At 35.9% G+C, this 27,471-nt stretch overlaps 4 protein-coding genes across 4 annotated transcripts in view; all 4 read left to right on the forward strand.

The window, feature by feature from the left end:
- The window catches only part of LOC109240792 (DNA repair protein RAD51 homolog 4-like), a 7,711-nt gene extending 2,691 nt beyond the window's left edge, over window positions 1–5,020 (forward strand). The window contains exons 2-10 of the mRNA XM_019407475.1: window positions 531–610; window positions 703–818; window positions 897–978; window positions 1,162–1,293; window positions 2,368–2,478; window positions 2,594–2,675; window positions 3,443–3,513; window positions 4,310–4,459; window positions 4,618–5,020. Of these exons, the coding sequence (XP_019263020.1) occupies window positions 531–610; window positions 703–818; window positions 897–978; window positions 1,162–1,293; window positions 2,368–2,478; window positions 2,594–2,675; window positions 3,443–3,513; window positions 4,310–4,459; window positions 4,618–4,653 (860 nt within the window). The 3' untranslated portion in view covers window positions 4,654–5,020. The remainder of the gene's footprint in view (window positions 1–530; window positions 611–702; window positions 819–896; window positions 979–1,161; window positions 1,294–2,367; window positions 2,479–2,593; window positions 2,676–3,442; window positions 3,514–4,309; window positions 4,460–4,617) is intronic.
- Window positions 5,021–16,649: 11,629 nt separating this feature from the next.
- LOC109240793 (pentatricopeptide repeat-containing protein At1g07740, mitochondrial-like) lies at window positions 16,650–18,822 on the forward strand. Its single transcript, XM_019407476.1, has one exon. It carries the CDS (start codon window positions 16,762–16,764, stop codon window positions 18,175–18,177), a length of 1,416 nt encoding a protein of 471 aa, XP_019263021.1. The 5' UTR covers window positions 16,650–16,761; the 3' UTR covers window positions 18,178–18,822.
- Window positions 18,823–19,298: 476 nt separating this feature from the next.
- On the forward strand, window positions 19,299–22,916 carry LOC109240795 (cold-inducible RNA-binding protein-like). Its single transcript, XM_019407478.1, has 4 exons — window positions 19,299–19,329; window positions 19,477–19,545; window positions 20,073–20,179; window positions 22,461–22,916. Exons 1-4 carry the CDS (start codon window positions 19,299–19,301, stop codon window positions 22,536–22,538), a joined length of 285 nt encoding a protein of 94 aa, XP_019263023.1. The 3' UTR covers window positions 22,539–22,916.
- LOC109240794 (protein FATTY ACID EXPORT 2, chloroplastic-like) lies at window positions 19,312–23,528 on the forward strand. Its single transcript, XM_019407477.1, has 3 exons — window positions 19,312–19,329; window positions 19,477–19,545; window positions 22,461–23,528. The coding sequence occupies exon 3, from the start codon at window positions 22,565–22,567 to the stop codon at window positions 23,315–23,317; it is 753 nt and encodes a 250-aa protein (XP_019263022.1). The 5' UTR covers window positions 19,312–19,329; window positions 19,477–19,545; window positions 22,461–22,564; the 3' UTR covers window positions 23,318–23,528.
- Window positions 23,529–27,471: the final 3,943 nt, after the last annotated feature.

A 27,471-nucleotide genomic window follows, 5' to 3' on the forward strand; every position in this document is an offset into this window, starting at 1 on the left:
GGGGGGGTTGGTTTCCCATCCATATACGATTGTTAAGGTTGGATCTCATATTTGACACCACCCCGCATTTCCATTTTACCTGTATAAGTTTTATTATAGAATTCGGAGAGATGATTGAAAGAATTTGATGCCCAGAATGGACAGTTTACTGAATCTTTTGGATCCTTGTGAAATAATTATAGTGTTAACAATTGAATTGTACGCCATCCTTTCCATTTTTAGTGTCCCATTTGGTTTGCATACGACTATTAAGCTAAAAGTTGAAGTTTTATTATGGATCCAGAAGTGGAGATAAAAGTTGACCTTTTGAAGAATTTGAAGAATAAAGTGGGTTCCAAATCACCTTATATATATTTTAACAATGAAGAAGTATTGAGAAGTGTAGAGAAAAAGTACTCTTGAAAGCGTGGACACAATTCTGGGACGCTTTAAAATAGAAAGTAAGAAAGTTAATTTGAAACATAGGATAATGGATAAATATGAAGTTTATGTCTTTCAGTCATATTATTTTTGTTCTTCTATTTTTGCAGTTGAAGATTTTCTTCTACATGATCTTTACGTGTTAGTGATTTCAACTGAACAGCATCATAATTCGGAGAGATTGAAGGAGGTCTGATCTGCCACATATGTAGTTTTCATTTCATATCTCTGTCTTTTGGTATTCCTTTAATGATCTGTATGTCCATTTTACGTGTAAAATAGGGCATCACTCAAGTTCTGACTATCATTAATGGTCAGCATCAACCATGGGTAAATGGTCAGGAGTTGTTGGATTATGCTTTACAGAATAAAAGCTCCTTACCTACTGGATGTAGAAGGTAATAATGCTTGAACACCGATACTTTTATAGCTTCTTTGACAGTAGATAACTGATGAATAGGACTACTCTTGGCCAGAATAGATGTGTTTCTTCATGGTGGATTAAAGAAGGGACATCTGACTGAGCTAGTTGGCCCGTCATCCTCTGGTAAAACACAAGTAAGAGTGTATTGATAATGCAAATTCTTTTTGACTTATCTGTGGAGATTTTGCTGATTTCTGATTTTTGTTTCTTTGAAGTTAGATAAATTTCTGAGTATTGAATTTTGAAGCTTGTTTCATTTTTGAAGCCTCTTTGGGCTCTTAGTGCTGTTACTTATTCAAGATTATATTTGGGTCCAGATTTGCTTACGAGCTGCTTCAAGTGTTGCAAAAAGCTGGGGCAAAATCATTTTCTTGGACTCTGGAAATTCTTTCTCTTCAAAACGTGTTGCTCAATTTGTCACTCAGACATCAGATCCTTCTGCTTATGAGGTCAAACATGTTTCTAGCCTTTTGGATTAACCTTATTTCTTCGTATTATGTTCTCATTGTCTAAACTTACCAAAGAAACAATGAATAGATGTTTTCATCTGTGATTTCCTTCCTCGCCGAATTTTGTTATTTGTTGTTACCTAGGTAGGATACATCTTGGTTGTAGTTTCAGAAATCTGTGTTGATTGGCACACCAAAAAGTATCCAGTAAAAGTTAGGGGTAGTGCTGAAATTTCTGATTAGATTACTAGATGTTATTGTGTATGACTCCACATTCTCTATCTTACATTTGTGGTGGTGAACAGAAAAAGGGTACTTGCAGAATTGTTGGAAAGTCAATTCCTTGTTCTCTTTGTAATTCTTTCTAGTTGATTTCCTTCATCACTATAATAGCTCTAGCTCTGTCATCAAATCATGGTATCACGTAGTTGATACCAGTGGCGGACCCAGGATTTTGTGCAAGCGGGTTCAATCTTAGAAGTACATAACTTTAGTCTCAAAATAGTAGTTGTCAAGTGGGTTCAAATAAAATATTTATACAAAATTTATGCAGCTTTAATCGTAATTTATACATATACACAGTATTATTTTTTGATGAAGCGGGTTCAGTTGAACCCGTGCATCCGCCACTGGTTGATACATTATAAGCTGCACAGAACCATCTGATTATAGTTTATGACAGTTCCATAATTCGTGCTGAATGAATTTAAATAGGAGAACTATGCTGTAAGATGTTTCTTTGCACTGCTAATTTACAAAAGAAGTTGAAGTTAGAAGTTGATTATTTTACTTTTTCCTTTCTATTACTGACATTTGAACCAACAAGGGCTGACTTGTACAGATTCATACTCCAATAGGACTTTCATTTCTCTTAGTAGGTCACATAGATTAGGCTTCCTCTTGTCTCAAATTCAGTTACATATGCAACATTGAATATCTACTAACTGGAGATGTACTGTACACATTAAACTTTGTCCAGCATGAATAATATGGCTCTGGAGATTTATCGTGCAAGTTGCTGGAACCAACTTTTCAATACCGTCTTCTCTCTCTGACATTTAACTCTTTCTGTAGGTGGACAGGGCCCTTCAACAAGTAATGAACAACATAGTATGCTTGTCAGTGTTTGACATTTTTACACTGTTTGAAGTGCTTCATCAGCTAAAGAACAATCTCATATCTCAGGTTTTTGGAAATACAATGCTAAAATTTCTCTACTCTCATCTCATCTCCTTTTCCCTATTACCATGGATTGGGTATGAGTTCTCAGGGCACTCACTTCCGAGGGTATGATATGCAGGTAGATCAGCATATAAGTATGATTATCATCGACTCAATATCATCACTCATTACACCAATTCTTGGAGGAGGTGGTGCACAAGGTAATTTTTCAGTAAAAGATGAAATGATAATAACTTTATGGTAGTAATTTTTAATTATCCTTATTTATTAGTAATTACTTTCTTAAGCAATTTAAGATTTAAGTTGTAGTTTCTTTATTTTAAGAAATATTTGTTTTGTTTTCTTTAATGTAGTTTATTGGTTGACGCAACTACAAATTCTAATTGGTCTAGATTTAGTTGTTTTTATCCTCTTGTATTTATATTCCAACTAGTTTGGGATTGAAACTTAGTTGTTGATATATGCTCTCAGACATAATGCATCACTTGTGAGTTCCCCTACAATGTTTTCATCGATTTGTTGTTTCTGCTGTCTACTACCCTACTGCAAACTTGTTTTTAGGTATCTGGTGGACGATTGCTTATGAAAAAGATGTTAAATGGGAATAAAGGGGTAAATGCAAACTTAACTTCCTACACCGATATTAATCTTGCTTTTCTGGATTTCGTTTCTTCCAAATAAATTTAATTTTATCCTGAGTTTCTTCTTCCGTCTATAGGCAGATGATTAGGTTTTTCCCTGCGGTATCATGTCCACAATTGTCAATTTACTTTTGTTGAATGAGGGAATAAAATTAGTGGAGAAATGTGTAGAAGCTTTGCCATGTTCACTGTGTAATTTGTTTCATATGTGTGAACTGTTTGTTGAAGTAGAAAACTTAAGTTTAATTCCATATGTCAAAACTACCTGCTTGACTACTAATTCTCGAAGTAACAACTAAAGGGCTTGTTCTTTTTGCGTGAAACAGGACACGCTTTAATGGTTTCAGTGGGAGTTTTACTGAAACGATTAGCACATGAACATGATATCTGCATTTTGGTAAGTTTGGCGGTAACATAACATTACCATGTTCTCTTTGCTGCAGCATTGTTCATTCTCTATGGGGTATCATCTTCTAAGTTGAGCGGACTCTTCGATTTTGGTGCCGTCCCCGTCCCGATACGAGACAGGGACGAGAGCGGGAGCGGGATACGTCCTGGATTCGGTCAGCTGAGTTCGGACACTTTGACCGGAGTCTATCGACAAATTTGGGAGAAAAATTGAGATTTTGATTTCTCTAAATCAAAAATAAAACAGATTTAGGAGAATGTAAGAATAATGTCCATCTTGGAGAATGAAAGATTAAATTCCACAATATTCATGTAAGTTTTTCACATAATATCTCTCAAATTTTACAATATTTTTATAGCTCTATTTTGTATTAGCCGAATCCCCGCACCCGTATCCATATCTGGATCCGCACCCCCGAATCTTAAAATTTAGATTTTGCCGAATCCGATACTCGGATCCGTCCCCGTATCGGATACCCGCACTTGAGTCCGAGCAACTTATTCATCTTTTGTCTTCTAATGTGCTTTTTTAACTGATGGATTTGATTTCCTTTTGACTTGATCAGTGTATTAGGCACGCGTCAAGTTGTTATATACTTACCATATGAACCTATTAATGACTTAGATCTACTAAAAGGAACTTCAGTTTTGTAACGATCCTATTTGTCCACCCGAACTTTTCTCCGTAAGTAATGGAGTATTGTAGTTCTACTTTCACTATAGGCAGTTCCTTTGCTAAATATCCTAATTGTGGACCTCATATAATATCTGTCCTTCTGTGCTAGGTCACCAATCACATGGTGGCGGGTGAGAAAGGTACTTCTAAACCAGCACTTGGAGAGAGCTGGAGGGGCATCCCGCATGTTAGACTTCTGCTATCCAGAGACCACATTAGGAACATGAGCAGCATGTCAGTACTTAGACACCCACACATGGTATGTTTCTTCCAAGAATCACACTATTTTTCAACTTGGTCGGCAGCAACTTATTGTATATCATTACACTGACTTTGCGACATTAACATAAAGCTATAGTGAAACTCCATAACTGTGACATGGAGAATCAAATTTCTTATAGTGGATATTCCGTTCAGGCTACTGGAGATAGAGTGGAGTTCGAGGTACTATGACATCAGGCTTCATAATTCCTGAGAATTTTATCAAGGTGATGAAGTTGCATTGTTGAGGGAAATCTTAACTAGTAAGACTTTTATTGGGGGAGAAAACAAAAGATATCCTGACCTTGTGAGATGCAGATTTACGGGTACAGCTCAGACATACAAGACTTACATGCTTTTACTTTCGTTTTTATTAGGTTGTGGTTCGTCATTCTGTATTATCTATCAGAAAACTTTTGGACAAAGGTAAACTTAATATTGTTTTGGCATTTTAACAAACTATTACTACTAAACATGGAGATGAAAATCATTCTGTTAATCAGAATTGAGAACTTGTGCTTCGAAAACTTTCTCAGCTGGAACAATATATATTAATCTTGATTAAGATTTGGTTCGCTTTGTGACATGCTTTCTCCGCCCAACTGTTTGCGACTGCAATGAATGATAAGTTTTTCCAACTATATATATGTGGTTTCAATCCTTTTGTGCACGAAATGGAAAGAATAACTTGTGTTCTCATTCCAAGAGGAGAGCAATATAAATACATGTACATTAGGTGCTAACTAAGGAAAGAAATAAAAGAGATTCCTACAAATTTGTTATTTATGTACACTACAAAAAAAGAGTCTACATTCATTATATATTATATTATATACTATATTATAAGTATGAAGCCCAAATTAGAAGGTTGAAAGACTAAAATAACCCTGTAAAATTAAAAGACTATATTACCTTTCAGTATATCAATAGACGTACGTTAAATTATCTATCTATATAGAATAGGAGAAGCAAAAGCGCTACATTAAGACAAGTGTCTTAACCGCAAAAAGCTAAGTGGCATTATTAAGACAAAATAAACTACTTTTCTAACTAATTTTGTTTTTTGAATTTTTAATTTTGAATTAATTGGTTACACTACTTGAATTAATAAATATAGATTTCTTATAATATCAATAAAAAACGAAAATACAAATATATATATTCTACTCATTAAAATTGGAGTTTTAAAATTATTTTACGATAAATAATTTTAAAATTACACATTTCATTAATTATTAAAAATATTAGTATGTTTTTTATAAAAATAATAAAAAAGCTTATCTCTTTATACTTTTGATGAATTCAAAATTATAATTTAGTAAAAAAAATTATATTACTTAAATTTCAGTAAATATAAAATGAGAAAACTAATCAAATATTATAGTAGAAATGAATGTACTGAAAAAAGGTGGATAAAGATAATTTTATAATATTTATATTTTGAATTAATTAATAAACAAAAATACTCAAGAAAATTATTAATAAATTTAGACAATTGAAGAATTTTAAACAGTACAACATAAGTATAAAAATATATATTTCCGGAATAAAAAAATATATACGTATGTTCTACTAGAAGAGAAGTAGTATCAAAATATTGAGCCAATTGACAAATTAATAAAAAATCACATTAGTAAATATATAGTACTAAGTACTTGCTAATTTAATAAAAAATAAACAAGGAATAAATAATTTATTTGATTACTATAATTTTTTGTATCCTTTGATTTTGTATAAATTTTATTATATTTATGTACACTACATTAAATAATAAAATAGTAACTAATATTTATTAAAATAATATGATATATTAGATAATAATTTTATAAGATTAATATTCCGTTAAATAAGGAATATTGTTCTTGTACTTCTTATTAGTTGTTTCTACTTTATGTAAAGAGAATATTGAGATATTTTTTTCTTTTAAGGGGAAGATATTTTTTATTTCTTAAAAATATAATTTCATAACATCTGAAATTATCGGTACTTTCTATCGCAGGCAGGGTGAGATTTTTGAGCAAAAGAATTTCGAGTTCTAGAAATAGTCTGCCATGAAGATATTTAAGAAGGTAAAAAAACCTTCCCAACAACAATTGACGAGTAAAAAAAAATGTTAATAATTTCACCATAATGACAAATTAGAAATACAAATTTATAATTTAAAAGAATGTGATCAAAAAAATTCTACAAGTTTATTAATAAATATATGACACATTGTTTCAATTTGCTTTTCATTAACGTTGAGATCTTTTGTTTTATGAACTTTATAATGACGGTGAATTTTGTAAAATTGGCGTTAATGTTCTTCTATAAACTGTATGATAGATATAAACAATTAAGTAAAAGATGGAATTGCTAACAACAATAAAGAATAAACAGGTTGGGGAAGAAGATAAAATAGCAATCTTTAAATGGCTGGTTATCTTCTCGCAATTTAGACTAATGAACACATGATACGAAAATCAAGAAGTTAAAAGAATATAGTATTATTTATTGGTGCTCCCGCTTTTTTATTTTTTATGTTCAAACTTGAGATAACGACCAATATTATTATTTTCATATGCACTGAATGAGAGAATATGAGATACTAATGACAAATAAAATGGAATGGAAGACTGTCTAACGTCATCTCCTTAACCCTCCCNNCCCCCCCCACCCATAATGAGAGTTTGCTTAATCGTTTCAACTTTTTTTTGTATATTTATAAACAATTAAAAGGACATAATTGCATTCTTACAATAAACCTAAAATTTTAATTGTACTAACGCTACATTTCATATATTAAATACATGCATCAAAAACATCATTTATAAAAATATTAAATGAGATACAAATTACCAATAACGTTTTTGCACTCCATAAAATAATAATACTATCCATAGAAGTGTCACACCCATTAAGAAATTATTTTGCATTAAATTATAACACTTATTTGACTAATTCTTTATCACTCTTCAAGCATGAAAAGACTTTTTAAAAATTTATACTACTCAGGTAGTCAACCAACTGAGTTACTAAATTTTTTAATTATTCTTCTTGTCTTAAAATAACACTTATTTTAGACCAAATTTGAAAGGTTTAAAAAATACTTAAAATATGTATCGGACTAGGTAATATATGCAATTAATAAATTATTGTTATTTTTTACTACAAGTATATGTAATGATTGGTATGGGTTGCACGTGCAACGCACATGTCTAGCAACTAATTCTATAATAAGTGTCTACATTCATGCTATAACACTCCCCCTCAAGCTGGAGCATATATGTTGATCATGCCCAGCTTGTTACAAAGGTAACCAACTCGAGTGTCATTCAATGGTTTAGTGAACAAAATCAGCTAGTTGCTCTCATGTCTTCACGTAGCCACCGGAAATCAAGTTCTCTTGAATTTTCCCACGAATAAAATGACAGTCAACTTCAATACGCTTGGTTCTTTCATGATACATTGGATTTGAGGCAATATGGAGCGCATCTTGATTATCTCACCAGAGTTTTGATGGAGTAGGATGCTTCAACCCTATTTTAGTTAAAAGATTATATATCCACATTATCTCACATGTTAATTGTGTCATAGCTCTATACTCGGATTATGCACTGGATCGAGATACAACATTCTGTTTCTTACTTCTCTATGATATCAAGTTTCCACCAACAAATACACAGTAACTAATAGTAGATCTTCAGTCAATCTTGGATCCAACCGAATCTGCATCTGCAAAACAGTCAATGCGAGAATGTTCGTGATTGCTATATAATATGCCAAATCCAGGAGCTTCTTTTAAGTAACATAGGATCTGCTCCAAAGCCTCCCAATGTTTGATTGTGGGGGCGGACATGAACTGGCTAACCATACTTATTGCAAAAGCAATATCTGGACGAGCCGCAGTGAGATAGTTTAATCTCCCAACTAACCTCATGTATCTATCTGGATCATTAAATGGCTCGCCATTATCTTTCATAAGATGCAAATTAGGAACCATTGGAGTACTGCAAGGCTTGGCAGCCAACTTACCAGTTTCTGCCAGTAAGTCAAGAATATACTTTCGCTGAGATAGAAAAATCCCCTTCTTGCTTCTAGTTACTTCTACTCCCAAGAAATATTTCAGTTGTCCCAAGTCTTTTGTATGAAACTTAGTATGCAAGAAAGACTTGAGAGAAGAGATTACTGCATAATCACTTCCTGTAATCACAATTTTATCAACATATACAACAAGGAGAAAAGATCCAGCTGTTGATTGCCTGTAGAAGACTAAATGATCACTTTTGCTCTTTTTCAGCCCAAATTCTTGAACTACCTCACTAAATTTACCAAACCAAGCCTGAGGACGCTGCTTCAAGCGATATAAGGACTTCTTTAAATGATAGACCTTCCCATACTCCCTCTGAGCAACAAAACCAGGTGGTTGCTCCATATACACCTCTTCATGAAGATCACTATGAAGAAATGCATTCTTAATATCCAATTGATGCAAAGGCCAATTCTCAAAAGCTGCTAGAGAAATGAACAAGCGGACAGAAGTAAATTTGGCAACCGGAGAGAATGTGTCTGAATAATCCACTCTATAAGTCTGAGCATACCCTTTGGCCACAAGTCTGGCCTTAAGTCTTGCCACAGAGCCATCTGGATTAACTTTGATCGTGAAGACCCATTTGCATCCCACTGCTTTCTTTCCACTAGGTAAATTCACTAAATCCCAAGTATGGTTTTCCTCTAAGGCATGTATTTCCTCAAGCAGTTCTTCATACCATCCAGGATGATTCAAAGCCTCTTTCACCGTTTTGGGTATAGAATGGTGTCTAGAGACGCAATCAAAGATCTAGACACAGGGGATAAGTGGTCGTAGAAGACAAAATTAGCAATAGAATATGTGGATTTGCAAGTACGTGTACCTTTGCGTAAAGCAATGGGAAGGTCAAGGTCTTCTGGAGGATCAGGCGGAAGAGGAACAGATGACGAAGGAACTGGTGCAGGAGATGTATCATTTGTCTCTCGCCTGCGTGAGTAAACTTGAACAATTGGTGGTCTTGCTAACAGAGTTGGAGCAGGTGTGGAAGGCACAATAGTCGATTGGTGCTCGATAGAAGAGCTAGGAGATGGAAGAATATCATCTGATTATTCTGTCAAAGTGCGGGAAACCTGATATACTAGCCATTCATCTTCCTCCCCCCCCCCCCCCCCACTTGTAGAAATGGGAGGTGCATAGAAGAATGGTATAGTCCTGAAAACACCACATCAATTAACACCAGATATTTGCCAAGTTCAGTAGAATAACACAGAGACCCCTTCTGAAGACGAGAATAACCAAGAAAAATACACTTCAATGCCTTGGGATCCAACTTGGTAACATATGGTCGAACATCTTGAACATAACATGTGCTTCCAAACACCTTAGGTTCCACAAGAAATAATGACTTATTTGGAAAAAGAATAATGAAAGGCATATTATCACCAAGCACAGTAGACGGCATGCAATTAATCAAAAAGCAAGCATATGGAGACCGCATCAGCCCAAAACCGTTTAGGAACTTTCATTTGGAACAGAAGTGCCCGGCTATATCAAGTAGATGCCTATTCTTCCTTTCAACAACTCCATTTTGAGAGGGTGTATCAACATATGAAGACTGTTGTAGTACACCATGTTGTCTCATGTAGGACTGAAATAACTCTGACATGTATTGTTTAGCGTCATCACTCCTTAGAATACGCACCGAAGCATTGAATTGAGTTTTGACTTCAGCACAAAAGGCGGAAAAGTGAGTAAACACTTCAGAGCGACTCATCATAAAGTAAATCCAAGTCATTCGGGAAAAATCATCTACAAAATTGATAAAATACTTATGTCCAGTTTTAGAAACAACAGGACATGGTCCCCAAACATCAGAATGAACTAACTTAAAAGTTGACTCAGCTTGCTTGTTAACCCTTGGACCTAACGAGATGCGATGATATTTTGCAAATTGACATGACTCACAATCCAATGAAGAAATTTTCTGAAATTGAGGACAGAGCTTCTTCAACAAAGGTAAAGAGGGATGCCCCAATCGACAATGTGCTTCAAAAGGAGACACGACACCGGAGCATGCAATAGACTGTGGCTCTCATTCATCAAGGATATAGAGATCACTAGATAAATATCCTTTACCAATAATCTGCTTTGTCTTAAGATCAAGAAACAAACAATGATTGGGAAAGAACGCTACACAACAATTAAGGTCTTTGGTGATTTTACTATCAGAAATCAAATTAAGGCCAAGTTTGGTAGACTTAATACAGATGACAGTGTAATAGAGGAAGTCGGTTTAACAGTCCCAGATTCAACACAGCTACAAGTTGTTCCATCAGCTACAGTAACTGAAAAGGGTGCTTTGTGTGATCGAAAGCTAGAAAAAATATTTGGATTAACTGTCATGTTAATTGTGGCACCTGAGTCAATCACCCATTTATTTGAAGAGGTGATAAGACATGTCTTATCTGACCAGGCAAAAATGGTAACTGAAGGAAGATTCTTTAACTGATTTATTGTTACATCTCGCGTTTTTTTTTCCTACGTTAAAATTTCGTCTTCAGTTAATTGACGTAGACTCGGGGATGAGCTCATTTTGACATTAACGTATTTGCGTTATTTATAACAAGCGATAAATAAGTGTCCTGAAGGATAAAGGGATACACGGATTAACGAAAACGAGTTTCATTGGGAATGGCCAATTTGGAATAAAATACGGGTCGAGCGATAATATCCGATAATTATGAACTAGTACCATGTAAGGTACCATATGACCACGGTAGTATAATATATAAAGTATATAAGGAGTATTTTAAAAATAAATAGAATTTTAAATAATTTGTGATAATTTTTAAATTATGCGGGTAATTAATTAATTATCGGATAACAGGACATTACCCAGTTAACTAATAAGTGGATAAAAAAAAAAATTTATAAATTATCCCCCCACCCCACGTGGCAAGAAGCCACAAAGTTGAAAATGACTAAGTAGTCATTTTGCCAAATGGCTATTAAATAAACTAACCAAGCATGTTATCTAGTCTTAAAGACTTGTAAAGTATATCCATATCATTTAGTGGGAAAGCCTTGAATATCCAAGAATCTGACGTTAGCTTCATTTTAAAAAGTCTTTGGCTTCATTTCATTTTATGTTTTGAAATAAAAAACGTTAAAGAACATAAGCTTTCAGAGAATCCATTTCGTTTCAATTTGGCGTGGTGAATAGGTAAGCACTTCTTTCAAGATCAAAAAGCCAATACATTCTGCCTTGAACCAGCAAAAACGTGAAAAGCAAACTTTTACATTTTATATTAAACCAAAAACGTGAAAGAGCTACAAAGTTTTAGCCAATTCTGATTTCAACCAAAACGCAGTATCATTTTTTCGTTCACCAATTCAATGCTAGCCAACATTTCAATTTCAAGAGCTACCAAGTTCGATTATGAATTTCGAGAGTTTCAAAGCAGAGTTTCGCCCATATTTCGCAGAAGCAGATTCGTTCAAATAATTTCGGGAACAGGTATGTTAAGGCACTTCCTTCTTTCTTTTGGCATGATCTAATGTGAAATGAATACGTTATTTCATAATGAATCTAATCCTAGCAACTAAGGTTGTCATGTTGTTCTTTCGCGTACAAAGTTATTCTAAAGAAAGTATGTATACTGTAAGTCCTAGTGAAGTTTATATGAAGGGTATGTATGTCCATAATGTTTCTTAAGTCACTCTAAGAGGTTTAGAACGTGATTCCATGAGTCGAGCATGCATTATATATATGTATCTATTTTACTCTACCGAGCCGCGCTATAGTCGGTCGGGTACGGCACCTATTGTGCAACCACTGATCAGTTGGGTTTACCGAGCTCCACGTGGTTGGGTATGATTCTACCGAGCCTTATGATGGCCGGGTAACGTTTTTACCGAGTCCTCTTTGAAGACCGGGTAACGATATGATGATGATGATGCCCACAGAGGCGTATGTTTTTAAAGTTTATGTATAATATATGTATTATGCATTTCATGTCAGTAGCCCCAGAGGCACTCAGATGTTACAGGTTGTACCTCCTCTATCTCTCTTTACATTACTATTCTTGTTTTATGCTTTCCTGCTTACATACTCGGTACTTTATTTGTACTGACGTCCCTTGCGCCTGGGGACGCTGTGTTTCATGCCCGCAGGTCCCGATAGACAGGTTGAGAGCCCTCCAAGTAGGCTATCAGCTCAGCGGAAGATTTGTCGCTCCATTTGCTTCGGAGTTGCTTGTTTGGTTAGTATGATTTAGACGTATATTGTTTGGTATGGCGGGACTCTGTCCCGACCTTTATGATATTTATGTACTCTTAGAGGCTTGTAGACATATGTCGTGTACGTGAAAGATTGTACGGCCTTGTCGGCCTATGTTTTGAGTTTATAAAGGATCATGTTGGCCTATTAGGCCCATATGTCATGTATATATGATGATGTAATAAGAAAGATACGTTACGTTAGAACTCGGTTGAGTAAGGTACCGGGTGCCCGTCGTGGCCCATCGATTTGGGTCGTGACATGATATTGAAGGAACTCAAGAAACTCATCCGAAACCAAGATTGTTGGACTAGAAGTTGTATCATTATTTTCTCCTTGCTTACTATTTGTAGTCATCCTATTTCCAACTAATAAAACTCACAGTATCAAAATAAGTGACGGAGAATCCAACAGAAAGACCTAAACAGAAAGCAGAAATCAGACAATACTTGAAAAAGACAGTATCCAGCGCAATCAAAAATCTGAGAATAGCCAAACTCAAAGTTGCACTCAATAAGACAATTTTTGAAATCTAACCAAGCTTCAAATAACCTTCAAGAGACAATATATATATATATATATATATATATATATATATATATATATATATGTGTGTGTGTGTGTGTGTGTGTGTGTGTGTGTGTGTGTGTGTGGATCGGATTGCACGCCGCAACAGGCCTTATAGCAACAATCCAATTCACTGTTGCACTTGTAGAAAACCTCAACCAATTCCCAGAATCAAAAGAACAATCAGCAACTAATAAAAAAAATTCAAACCTGACCAAAAGGAATGTTCACAGATTCACGTTTCAAGGTTCTTCTTCTCCAAAATGTGGTCCAATCACCACATGACCACCACAATTCAACCAAAACTTCGAGGCAAAGTCGTAACGGTAAGCTAGACCAAGATTGGTCCACGAACGCGCCTCTACACGTAGCTTAAACAGAAGTATCTCCGGCAGTTACGTCGGCGCGTAAGACACACGTGTTTCTCCTCGGACCACCAGATTTTGGGGTCTTGTAGATGGGGGGAGTTTCTGATCTAAGTCCGACAAAACAGGATACCCTGCTCTGATGCCATGTGTACGAAATGGAAAGAATAACTTGTGTTCTCATTCCAAGAAGTGAGCAATATAAATACATGTACATCGGGTGCTAACTAAGGAAAGAAATAAAAGAGATTCCTACAAATCTGCTATTTATGTACACTACTAAAAAAGAGTCTACATTCATTTTATAATAAGTGTCTAGATTCATTTTATAGCGCTTTTAAAGAACACCCATCCATTGAAAAGGATTTTAATTTGGCGCTATATTTCGGTGGTGTAACATCTAAATAATGTTGAATTACTTTTAAGGCCAAAAAAAACATATTTAAATGCACAGAAGTTGTCCTAATTAGTAGCCTCGTGAATGTTTTCCAAATTATGCATGAAACTGATTTCTCGTTTCCTTTTGACTAGTACTTTTTACCAGATAAAATGGATGAACGGATCAATATTGCAACAGTGGCAACCAATAACCTCTTACGACAACAACATATGCCCGTTGAAATCTCACAGGGTTTGGGGAGGAGGGGAGGATAGTATGTACACAAGTCTCTTTACTTTTTTAAAGATAGAGAGGTTATTTCCGACAGACTCTCGGCACAGAAAAACCGTAACCTCTTCTAATTGTAACACTATCATTTTAACACTTGGCTGGTAATTTGGTAATTTAATATGTAAATCCAATTGACTTAGTAGCAACGACAAAAATGATTTGTGATTTTGCCAAGACAAAAGTGGCCTTATACAGAGGGTGAAATTCAAAATTAGTCAGATTTGCAAGTGGTAATTGAAAAATAGCCACAGTTTAAAAAGTAATCGAAATTTAGCTACTTTTTATGTAAAAATAAATCTGAAAGAAAACACTGTTCAAAATCCAAAAAATATTCCAGCATAATATACTAGAAGTTCATACACAGGTGCACTCTCCAGTATATTACATACGTGTTTATCGGACGGGCTGGGACGGGTTGAACGAAAAAAAACCAGCCCGTCCATTATCGGACCGGGCTGGTTAGTGGGCTGGGATAACGGGCTGAGGGCGGGTTGAACTTTTTCGGGTTATTTTGGGCCCGTTCGGGTTCGGGCGAGCCTGGCTACTGTAATTTTTTTAAAAATTAAATTTTATTTTTCTTATTCAATGTTATTGATACTTAAGTGTTTACAAACTTTTAAGGCTTAGAATTAAACTTTGAAGTTTAGAGTTTAAAGTTTGAAATGTGTATTTTAAAATTATAAAATTGAAATTAGAAAGTAAGTGGCTACAAAAAATTATTTAATAAGACCAATAGGCAATATGTAAGGAACAAACTCTGAAGGCTTTAATTTTATATTTTTAATACTTCAAATTAATTTGCAAGTTCTTTTTTGATTTTTTTATTTTTGAACTTGCAAATTAAAAGTTTACAATAATTATAAAAAATAAGAAATAGTACATCACATATTTTGCATCATTTTTGTAAGTTCTTCCATGTCAACATGAGGTTCTTGGTTTCCGGCACTGGTTCAATCGGAACCATGAAGATGGGAAAAAATTGTACTTATAAATCGCAAGTGCTACATTTATTTTAAAATTATAAAATTAAAGTTTGCATTTAACAAGTAAATTAACGAAAAAAGAGTAAAACTAAATTTTCATGCATAATAATACTTCAAATTAATCTAACAAACTAAAACATTAAGCATAAATACGTCTAATAATTTTAAAATAACACAAATTATCTCAAATCAACTTAAATACGAAATTCTGGAGAACGCTCAAGACAGCTCTTCCTATGCCTCCTTAAAGAGCCTGTGCCACACTTTGGACGAAGATTTAAGACTAGACCACAATTATTGCACTTTACTTTCTGAACTTCTTCATTTTCTTCTACCACCTCAAAGTGTTCCCAAACATATGAGCCCACTCTAGAGATGAATTTGAGAAATGAGAGATAGTAAAGAAATGAAGAAGAGGGGGGGGGGGGTGTATTTATAGTTTTTCAAAGGGCTAATTGATAGACCGAAACTTGATAGTTGATACTTGATAGTACTTGATACCATACTTCACTTGAATACTTGATATTTGATAACAATAATTTTGTAATGGCTAAACTAAATAATTGATGAAACTTGAAATAATAAGTAATTGAGAATTTGAGATTTGAGAATTTAAGAACAATAATATCAAGAGAGAATTGAGAGAGAATTAGAGTAGTAAGAGAGTGAATTGTGAGAAAAAATGAAGAAGAACGGGGGCTATTTATAGGTTTTAAAAGGTTAAAAATGTAATTTTTTAATTATTAGGGGTGGGAGGGCTATATTTTTAATGGGGGAGGCCGAAATGCTCATTTCAGCAAAATCTGGTTGTTCCCCAACAGTCATTTCTGAATTTGACTGTTGGCAACTGTCCAAAAAATTAAAAAAAAAAAATTATAACGGATACCGGGCTGAAACGGGCTGCAGTCCGTTAACAACCCATTAACGGGTTAAAGGGCTTAGCGGGTTCGGTGCACCGGTATCCAAAATATGTTCATCCAAAACCCGCCCCCGACCAACCCGTCCCAGCCCGCTCATAAAGCTACAGTAACGGGCTAACCCGGGTTGAAGCGGGTTGAAAATGGGTCAGCCCGGTCCGATTAACACCTCTAGTATATTATGCTGTAACTTTTCGTGTTGCGATAAAATAGTGGCTATTTTTCAATGACCTTACAAATGCTAGTTATTTTTCAATTACAAATCCGAAAACTGACTAACCCGTGCTATTTTCACTTATACATAACATCATGGAAATGAACTAGGCCCAGTTTCCAACTTTTGTGGAAGCATCAGTTTGGCCCAAATAAAAATCTTACAAAAATCAGTTCCCAACCAATCTCGAGTACAAAAGCTTTCAAATGTGCTTCAAAGTTTAAGCTCCTTTATCCCTCCACAGACCTTTCATCTAATTCTTGAAACTATAATTTTAACGCCACCTTCATCATTCCATGATCAATTCAAGAATCAAACAAGCTAGCACAATTCCCTCAAAACTTAAAATTCACAACCTTGCACAATTCAGAACCAAATTTTTTCAATCCCAACCATACTACAGTCATCATCGTTCTCATAAACCCACCTCAAAATCCTCACCTGAAAGGCCTCATAAGCCTACAAAAAACCTTTTTCGCAAGCCAATACCACTACTTTCTGACCTCAAACAAATCCAAGATCCTGATGAAGCTATTTCACTGTTCCATGATTACCAGCAAACCGGGTTCAAACATGACTACCCTACTTATTCTTGTCTTATTTATAAGCTCGCTAAGTCTCGAGACTTTGAAGCTGTTGAAACCCTTCTTGGGTATTTAAAAACATATTATATTCGATGTCAAGAAAAGATTTTTATTGGATTAATTCAGCATTACGGGAAAGCCCAGTTGGTTGATAAAGCTATTGAGCTTTTTCACAACATGGGGTCATTTAATTGTACGCGTAGTGTACAGTCTTTTAATGCACTTTTAAATGTGCTTGTTGAAAATGGGCGTTTTGATGATGCAAATGAGATGTTAAGGAATTGTTCGAAAATGAGTATTTGGTTGAATGCTGTTTCGTTTAACATCATTATTAAGATGTGGTTGGAGAAGGGTGACTGGGAAATGGCACGCCAAGTGTTTGATGGTATGCTTGAAAGAGAAATTGAGCCGACTGTGGTGACTTACAATTGTCAAATTGGATTTTTGTGTAAGAAGGGGGATGTTGAAGGTGCTAAAAGTTTGTTTCAGGATATGGTTAGAAAGGGAAAGAAGCCAAATGCAGTTTCTTATGCTTTGTTGATGGAAGGTTTGAGTTCTTTGGGTAAGTACAAAGACGCCAAGAAGTTAATGTTTGATATGGAATACCAAGGATGTAAGCTAAAAATAGTTAATTATGGTGTTTTGATGACTGATCTTTTAAAACGAGGCGAAATTGGTGAAGCAAATAGTTTACTCGTGGAGATGAAAAAGAGGCACATTAAGCCCGATGTTGTGATCTATAACATGTTAATCAATTATTTCTGTAAGGAAGGTAAAACTGCTGAAGCGTATAGGATGTTAGTTGATATGCAAATTGCAGGTTGCAATCCTAACGCAGCTACATACAGGATGGTGGTTGATGGATTTTGTAAAACAGGAGAATTTGAGGAAGGTTTGAAGGTTTTGAATGCAATGTTGATAAGCGGGCATTTTCCGCGTATGGAAACAGTAAGGTGTATGATTCTTGGCCTGCTCGATAAAGAGAAGGTTGAAGATGCTTGCTTTGTTTTGGAGGAAATGGAGAAAAGGAAGAAAAGGTTTGACTTTGAGTCATGGGAAGCCATAGTCAAGGATGCTTGCAGCAATAGTATTGTTGTATATAGGCTCGTAGATGAGCTTGTATTTTAGCCATTGGACTTGTATGCTATTACTTCGGAAAATCTGTGAAATTGATCGTGCCCAGATCTGTTTTGTGCTCGTCTTGATGCTATCTCAGATGTCCTGTTGGAAAGAGCTATTGAGCAACCCTACTAATTGCATAATAATTCCCTTCCCCTTGCTTGCTTGTAGTCAGTTCCAGTGGCATGATATTTTACTTGGTTTGTGGAGCTGGGCATGCTTGATTGGAGCATTTGGTGTCTCCGGCTAAACCTCAATAATTATTGTTGGCTCTTATAAAAAGGAGTATGTAATTTCACCCCTTTTAAGATGGAGTAGTAGAAAAGAATACCATATACTTTTACCCCCAAAAGAAATACTATAATAGTTTCTACTATTTCGAAGCGGGAGTAAAGGGCCTCTTCGTCGTCCTGCTTGCCACTCGAAGGCAATTTAATAATTAATGCCTGACATATTAGGAGTTACTGTTAGTGCTTTGTAATATTAGTGTATCTACTTTGTTTTACTGCATAGATTGTTATTTTATTTCCACCATTTAAGGAGTTTGTTATTTTATTTTTCTTTCTTTCTGGTCTGTTAACTAGGCCTCTATAACTTGTTTGTGTATATATCATCAGCTCATCATCATTTAATAAAATCATCTTTTTTGTTTCATCTTGCTTATTCGTTATATGGTATTAGAGCGGTCTCCTTGACTCTCACGAGTTTTTTTTTTTTCCAATCCTCTGACTACACCACAGGCTCACACTTAAAATGGCCCCTAATGTAACAAATGTTGACTCCACTAGCAGCAACTCTAATGTTATTGTTCAGTTTAATCATGTATCGCATCTCCCGATAAAGCTCGTCGGAAGCCACAACTTTGCGACATGGAATTTTTATGAAAGCAAGCTGGAGAATGTCTCCCCTTGTTAGCACTAATTTCTTATCGCATTAAAATTAAAAGAAAAGAAAAAGGTGGATAAAGAAAAGGAAAAAAGAAGGGAAAATGCTGAAACAGGGACATATAATAATTAATGAGAAAAGAAGGGATCAACATGAAATTTCAATTAAAATAGTGATCAACCTGCAATTTCGACAAATACAGTGTCTCTTTGACTTGATGATACAGCGCTGCTCTCGGAACTCAGATGGCAAAAGGGTTGCAGCTATTCGTCAGCAGTACTCTCTCTCTCCCGATATTTCACACACAAAAACACAAATATTTATTGTATTTTATCTGTTGTTATTAATCGTGATTTATTTGTCTGCTGTTGTCTTTATTAAAACCCTAACACTGACGCATTCGATTTTTGTTCTTTTAAACAGGATTATCGTTTTACACTACGAATGAAAGATTGAAGAAGCTCTTTTCACCTTTTGGCGTTGTTACAGAAGGTTACTTCACCTTTTCTCATTTCTATATTCTGAAATCATTATTTTTTTCGTCTGAAATGTAATCTTATTTATCCTCAAAATAAGTAAGTGCGAAATTTAGGGTGTGTTTAGTATGACAGAAGTCATTTCCCAAGGAAATTTATGTCATGGAAAATATTTTTCAAAATATAGAGTATAATATAAAAAATTAATAAACAATCAGCAAATTGGAGAGTGTTCTGATGAAACTTTTGAGTACTAGAGATTATTAATGAAGTCTAGTGCTAGTTGAAGATAGTTGGTGGAAAAATGACTTCCGCCCATAAGTGAGGGAAGTCATTTTCCTCCTTTTGATTGAACTGTTTTCTATTTTCCCTCATACCAAACACGCCCTTTATCTGCTATACATGATTGCCCTATAACTATTTAAAATTGTGGAATTTGTACTTTGTGACGGATTTGTTAAATAGGTCTATAATTAATCTGGGATTGAGGCGTAGTTGATTTGATTGATTGATTTATATGAATTTGTTAATTTGGGCGAGCAGCGAGGCTTGTTAAAGACCCAAGAACGCAAAGGCCTAAAGGTTTTGGATTTGTTACCTTTGAGTCAGAAGCAGATGCTCGGAATGCATTGAGTTCCATTAACGGAAGGGTAATTCCTCAGCTTTGTTGGTTGATGTGTACACTTGCTTCTGTGTGTTTGTTGATGGTGTGTTTTGTGTATATTTTATGGAACATGCTTAATGATGATGCCTATCATCAGTTGCGGATGTAGCCTTCAGCAACGAGTGCAAGCACACCCGCTACTTCCGATTCAAATTTTTAGGTTTTTTTTAAAATATTATTTTTTTATTAAATCTATCCATTGTTAGATAGGAAACACATAGTTGTTATAGTGGTATCCCACTTTAAAAACTAGGTGTTCCTCTATTATTGACAATTCTTAGTCCGTCTTTCGCTTAGAAAACTATTTATCAATCATAGATTAAAGAAGGCAGATGTCTATTTCCAGCACTTCACAGCAAAACTATAAGTGAAAGATTTTTCCAAGCATCTTAAACAATTTAGCATGCTGTTTGACTTTGTGAACTTTTGCTATCATCCACCAGCGCAAATTGTTGCATTTGTTGGTCTAAAGGACTTGGTCCTGCAAATGCTTTCAGTTGGAGACAGGATAATCATTGCTCGAATGAAACTAATGATAAGGGTGGAAAATGTAAGTTGGGGGGCATTAATAGGCTTATAACGAAACATGCGAAGAATATAACCATCTAAAGAAATCTAACTTTCACTTGGAAGGGGTCTAGGTTCTAGAAAATCTATGGAGAAACGGTGTTTGGTCTAGGAACTGTATCTCATTATGTTCGACTATTGTTGCTGTTGTTTTTGGTGTTTATTTTATTTAATTGTTTTATGGATATATAATCTACCTTTGTTGAATTAGTTGTCTCATAAACTCTTTAGTGGAAATGAATAGTAGGAAGTCTCTTGTTGTTGTGAGTCTTCCTTCTGGTTTTGCAAGCAATATGGTAGAGCAAAATCTCTTGAAGTTCACTGGTCGCAGATGTTTCATTGCTTTAAGTAGTGGTAGTCGTTGAGCTATTGATAAGAAACTGGGAAGTTGTAGTAAAGACTAAAGAGGTTATAGAAGTTATCATTTTAAGGAAAATAAGGACTGCAAAATGATGAGCTATTATTTTGGAGATGAGAAATTTTCAGCAGGTAACAATCAAAACAAGAAAAAGAAGAAAGAAAAGTATACTCCTATTTTGTATAACATGTCAGCTGAAGAACAAAATTATGATATCGAACTCCAATCCTGCTGCTCTCCAAGATGACGAACTGTCTGTTTCCCCTCTATTAAGCCACTGCCACCAGTCACCCCCTGCGGTCTCTACCTTTCTTGACTTCTCATCTAATATTGGGACCTCATTGCCGCATCTGTCCTTCTATTACCCCTCTGCAGCTGAACTTTCTTTTTGTGTGTGTTTTTAGTGCAAAATGACAGTTGAGAACATTAAGTTGTTCAAAAGGGTAATCCCTAAACTTTGTGTACACAGATCAAAAAGAATGTTAGAATTTTTTATAAAACACGGGAAAGCACCCAGTAGACAGAAATAGAGATGAGTGAAAGCACAATTGCTGAGAGCAGTAGACATCCTATATCAATGATATGAATATGTTAGGAAAAAATTGGTGTTGTTCTTGAAAATTATTTGCGTACATGTCTACTTTTGGTGCAGCTCTGTGGTTTGTTTGTATATCTACTTTTGATGTATTTTTGGACTTCGTCGGCTCTCTAGTTTTGTAGCACTTCAACTGTAAATGAGCTAACAAACTTTGTTTTGTAATCTTTTTGCATCTTCTTGATGCCTTTAATGATATCCTGCTTACTTCATCAAAAAAAATGCATGAAGGGTTTTCCGTTGACTGGAGATGTCAATAATGCACCAAGCTTTGGCTTGAAAGCTAATTTGAGATTGTGGTGGTTGGTTATTTGTTTGTAACAATTATGCTTGATTTACTTATGTGCAGAGTCTTGATTTTTATGGTATTATTTCAAGAAAGTTTAAAGTAGATGGGTCTTTTTTGAGAGAGAGGGAGACTGTTTTGATTTGTTTTTGTTGTTCCAAATCTTGGCTTTGTGAGATTGTCGCGAAAAAAAGATAGTCAGTCAACTATAAGGACCAGGGAAAAGATTCTGCTCTGCTAAAATTAAGAAATCCTCAACAATCAGGGGGAATTTAAGTGGCATTATGTCTTTGCAGAAAGCTCCTTTACTTCCCCAAGGGAGTTTGTTTTCCAGCATTATAAAGTGTATTTAATTTTGTTTCATTTTTACCTCCTGGTGAAATATCGAATGTTGGCTGTCTGAAGAGTCTTGCTGCTTCCCGTTTTTCTGTTCTGTCATTGAAATGATCTACCGGTTGCAGATTGTTGATGGAAGACTGATTTTTGTGGAAGTTGCTGAGAATACACAAGCTACAGAAAACAAAACATCCCATAAATAACTTTCTCATAATTCAGCATATACATCATGGGAGAATTTTTGGCCATTGCTCAATCCTCCATAGTGCTGCCTCACTTTCACGTCCAAGCTTGGAGTCAAAGGCAGCATCTCTTTGCTCATAGTCAGCCATTGAGGTCACTTCGTTCATCTCTACATCTATTGAATATCCCTTGCACGGTGTACCCAAACTTGTCCACTCGATCAAAGCCTTCCTACTGGGGAGTCAAAGCCAGTGTTGTCTCTGATTCTACAATGCCAACCACCTTCACTGTTGATTCAGCAGGGCCAGGAATTGATATTCTGCCAGAGACAGGTGGTGGTGGTGGAGATGATTCTGGGAGTGCAAATGGCGGTGGTGGTGGTGGGGGAGATAATGGTGGCAATAATAATAATAATGATGGTGGCAACGAGGGGGAGTCAGATGAAGGCAAGGATCATAACAATAAAAAGAAAATGGCCCTTTGTATGTCCCAAAAATTGACATTGGGCTATGCTTTCTTGGTTGGAGCTGGTGGTTTTATGGGTTATCTGAAAAGTGGCAGCAAGTCCCTAATTGCAGGTGGAGTTTCTGCCTCCCTTTTGTACTCTGTTTATGTTATGCTTCCAACACAGCCTGTTTTGGCATCATCAATGGGTTTCGTCCTCTCGGCTGCACTTCTGGGAGTAATGGGATCTCGTTTTCTGAAGTCAAAGAAGGTTTTTCCAGCTGGTGTTGTCTCCTTTGTGTCTCTTGTTATGACTGGTGGTTATCTGCATGGAATATTGCGCACTGCACATTAGATCCCTGAACTAAGCTACTGATCAACATGGACAATCGTTAGTGTCTACTCTCTACTGTTGATTATAGTTTTCCTATCTGTTTGAATTTTGGATATTGCGAAGTTTCCTAAGCTGTCTGGCTCCTATAACTCTCTGGTGGACTCTAATGATGTATGAAGGCTTACTTTATTAGCCCTCTGTTTCTGTTGTCTATTCGTTCTGTTCTGGAGAAGATTTCCTTTATTATTCCTGCTTTTATGTGATTTTCCGAAAATATCTCGACCAGATTCATTGGTTAAGGCTAATTAGTCTTGGAGGTTCCAACAGTATCTCCAACAATAATCTGAATGTGTACAAGATGACACCATGGGGAGAATTTGTTCGCTGTTGAAAAAATTATGAGTCTGAGATATGTGGACATATCTGCTCAACGTCTAGAAATCGGAGACCGAAAACAACTACCAAGTGTTATTTCACTTTATCAGTGAACAATTTAGGAAGTGCTTTTTTATCTTTGCGATTCGAACAGAATCAGAAAGGTGAATATTTTTAGCAATAATAAGGGAAAGATGAAACATTGTAATCGAGTTGAACACAAGAGGGGGGTGAAGTGACCAATCTTGCAAGGGAGACTTAGCATACATCAAATCTAACAATTTAACCTTAAGAGTTGGTAACGATAAAATGAAAATACATATTGCTTGATCATTGATTATATAATAAATGCATGTGTAAAAGACACGTCTTGCTCCATTGGTTGGGTAGAATACTGAATGTGGATAAGCTTTTCTATCAGTGGGTTTGCTGAGGTGAATCTTAACATGCCTATGCCATAAACAATGTAACTTGATGTGCCCCTTGTTCCACTAATTCTTTTCTTCTTCTTTTTTTGGGTGAATAAAGAATTTTATTACCAATTGATCGTTATGTACATAAGGAGGAAAAAGAATAGCAGACTGTTGAACTTATTGTTCCAACAGCTGACGCTGAGCAAAACATCTACTACCTGCTACTACAAACTTCTACTACTACCCTAGTGCCAAGGATAAAAGTTCCAACATTTCCAATTTCCGAGCAAGCCTCGGCTTCATTGATCCCCTGCAACAAACTTCTTGAATGATTTGCTTTATAATAAGATCTGGTGCTGAATATTTATCTTGAAACACTCTTTGATTTCTTTCCCTCCAAACATAGGATATACTTGCTGCAAGTGCTATCCTATAAACTTCTGCTTCAGAGCTTCTCCCCTTTGCATGTTCTTGTGGCCACTTTAATTCATCCGACCAATCCATGGCCTTCCTGTTTACTCCTTGCCAGAACAAGATTTTATTCCAGATATAAGCAGCATAGTCACATTGAAAAAATAAGTGTGAAATACTCTTGATCCCACTATTGCATAGCGGGCAAGATTGTGCTACATCCATTCCCCAATGAAGTAATCTGTGTCTGGTAAGTATTCTCCCATGTGCCACCAACCTCAATATGAATACCCATTTAGGGGCTCCTAGCTTCCTCCAAGAAACCTTAGGGGTACAGTTGTTTAATAGAGAAGATTGTCAAGGACTCAAATTAAGTTGCACCCATTCCTATTTGTTCAACATATCTTCTGGCCTTTAGTATTTTTTGAACCACCCATGATGCTAGTCTTGGTGATATATCCCACACATGTCTGTCCTTTATGTAGTAACTGTGAATCCATTTTACCCACAAGCTATCTTTTTTAGTTCATAATCTCCATAAAAGCTTGCATATTGCAGCTTTATTCCAACATGCAACATCTAAAATTTTTAGCCCTCCAGCAACTTGTGGGTAGCAAACTCTATCCCATGCTAGTAATGCCTTTTTTGATGCCTCCACCCCACCTGACCACAAGAATTTTCTATAAGTTGCTTCAATAAATTTGACAATCTTTGTAGGTAGCACAAATATTTGTGACCAAAATACTTGAATGGAAAACAACACATTTCTTTAGCAATTGAACTCTCCCTGCATAGGATAATAATTTTGATGTCCAACAGTGGATCTTTCCTATCCATTTTTCTAGCGGTGGTTGGCACTGGATCACTGAGAGACGTTTAGTGCTTAGAGGCACCCCCAAATATCTAATTGGCAACTCACCTTTTGCAAAATCAGTTACTTCTATAATATGTTGTTGCACTGCCTGCCCCACGCCTCCAAAATATATAGAACTTTTTTCTCTATTGGCAACAAGTCCTGAAGCTAAGGGAAACTCCTGGAAGCATTCAAATAGCATATGAACAGACTTTACATCACCTCTGGAGAAAAGAAGCAAATAATCTGCAAATCCCAATTGAATAATTTTCATTTTCTCACATTTTGGGTGGTAATTGAGGTCAGGTTCATGTCCCAGACTCTTCAAAATTCTACTAAAGTATTCCATCACTAATACAAATAGGAATGGAGATAATGGGGCCCCCCTGTCTTAATCCTTTCTTTGCACCAAAAGCCTCTGATGGTTGTCCATTGATTTGAACAGAATATGACACAGTTTTTAGGCAGACCATGATCCAATGAGTGAATGAGAAGGAAAGTTTAGCCCATTCATAACATGCTCTAGGAATACCCATTCTACCGAATCATGTGCCTTTTGCATGTCTACTTTCAACATACATTTTGGAGAAATACCTTTTCTACCTTATCCTTTTACTAACTCGTGGCTGAGTATGATATCATCGGATATTAATCTTCCCGGGACAAAAGTTGATTGGCTCCCATCTACCAAACTATCCATCGCTGTTTGCATTCTCTTTGTGATTATCTTGGATATTATCTTATATAGCACAGAGTAGCATGATGCTTAACTGAAGAAGGGTTCTTGACTTTTGGAATTAGAGTAACTAGTGTGCAGTTAATTGGCCTATACAATCTCCCGGAATCAAAGAAATTCAAGATTGCTTCATTTACCTCTCCTCCAATGATAGGCCAAGCTTTTCTGAAAAAGCAAGCATTGAATCCATCTATACCTAGTGCCTTCATCTCATCAATGTCCATCATTGCCCTATATATTTCCTCTTTTGTGACAGGAGTGATCAACTGGAGCTGTTGTGTTCTGATGAGTCTAGGTCCCAGTAAAAAAACTGATTCCTACTCAGCTGGCAATTGATATGCTGCAGTCCAAAGTAGCTGCTTGTAAAAGCTTAGTATCTCCGTCTTTATACCTTCTTCAGATTGTATCAGTCCTCCATTTGTATTCACCAGGCTCCTAATCTGATTAATTGAGCTTTTGTTCTTCATGCAAGCAAAAAATTAAGCACTGTTAGAATCCCCAAGCTTCAGCCATTTCACTCTTTTCTGTTTGGCAATCATCTCGCTTATCATCACCCATTTTTCCAGGTCTGTCTTTAGAGTTTTCTCTCTATCAAACAGATTAGGCTCGTGACCAGGATTTCTCATTATCTCTTGTACTTCTTGTGAGCTACTTCTGATGGTATTGATTCTTCTATCTGCAGCAGCATACTCCTCTCTGTTGAGGTTCTTCATTTCATGTTTCACATTCTTTAACTTCTGCCATACACCTTTTAAGTAGCCCCCATTCACTGGTTTCCTCCATCCTCTCGCAACTCTATTCAGGAAATGGCTATGAAGAGTTAAGTGGTTTAAAAATTCGAAAGGTCTAATTCTTCTCAGATCTTCAAAGATGATACAAAGGGGAGAGTGATCAGAAAAAAAGAGGATCAAGTACTACAACTTCTAGGTTAGGCATGGTGCTCATCCATTCCACATTTACAATAGCTCTATCAATCCTACTATAGATTTGATTGTTAGTCCAAGTGTATTGTCTACCCACTGTCCTCATTTCTGTCAATCCCGTGTCTTCTAGGAACTCGTTAAAATCTCTAGTCTCCTGTTCTTGCACTTCATTACCATTCAATCGATCATCTGCATAAAGAATAGCATTATAGTCGCCCATCAGAAGCCATGGTCCTTGTTGCAGGTTTCCCACTTCCTTCAATTCTGTCCACAGACTTCTTCTGTCCCCAACTGTGTGCAACCCATAGATGGCAGTAAAGTAAAACTCTGTATTCTGAAATTTTACCTGCCCATGAATGTATTGACTGTCCATGCTAATAAGAGTATACTCAATAACATTGTGATCTCACTGTACCCATATCCTTCCTCTGTTATTTGTGTTGTAATTAGCTTGCCAACTCCAG

This window comes from Nicotiana attenuata, unplaced genomic scaffold (genome assembly GCF_001879085.1).
Source record: "Nicotiana attenuata strain UT unplaced genomic scaffold, NIATTr2, whole genome shotgun sequence".
Taxonomy (NCBI): Eukaryota; Viridiplantae; Streptophyta; class Magnoliopsida; order Solanales; family Solanaceae; genus Nicotiana; species Nicotiana attenuata.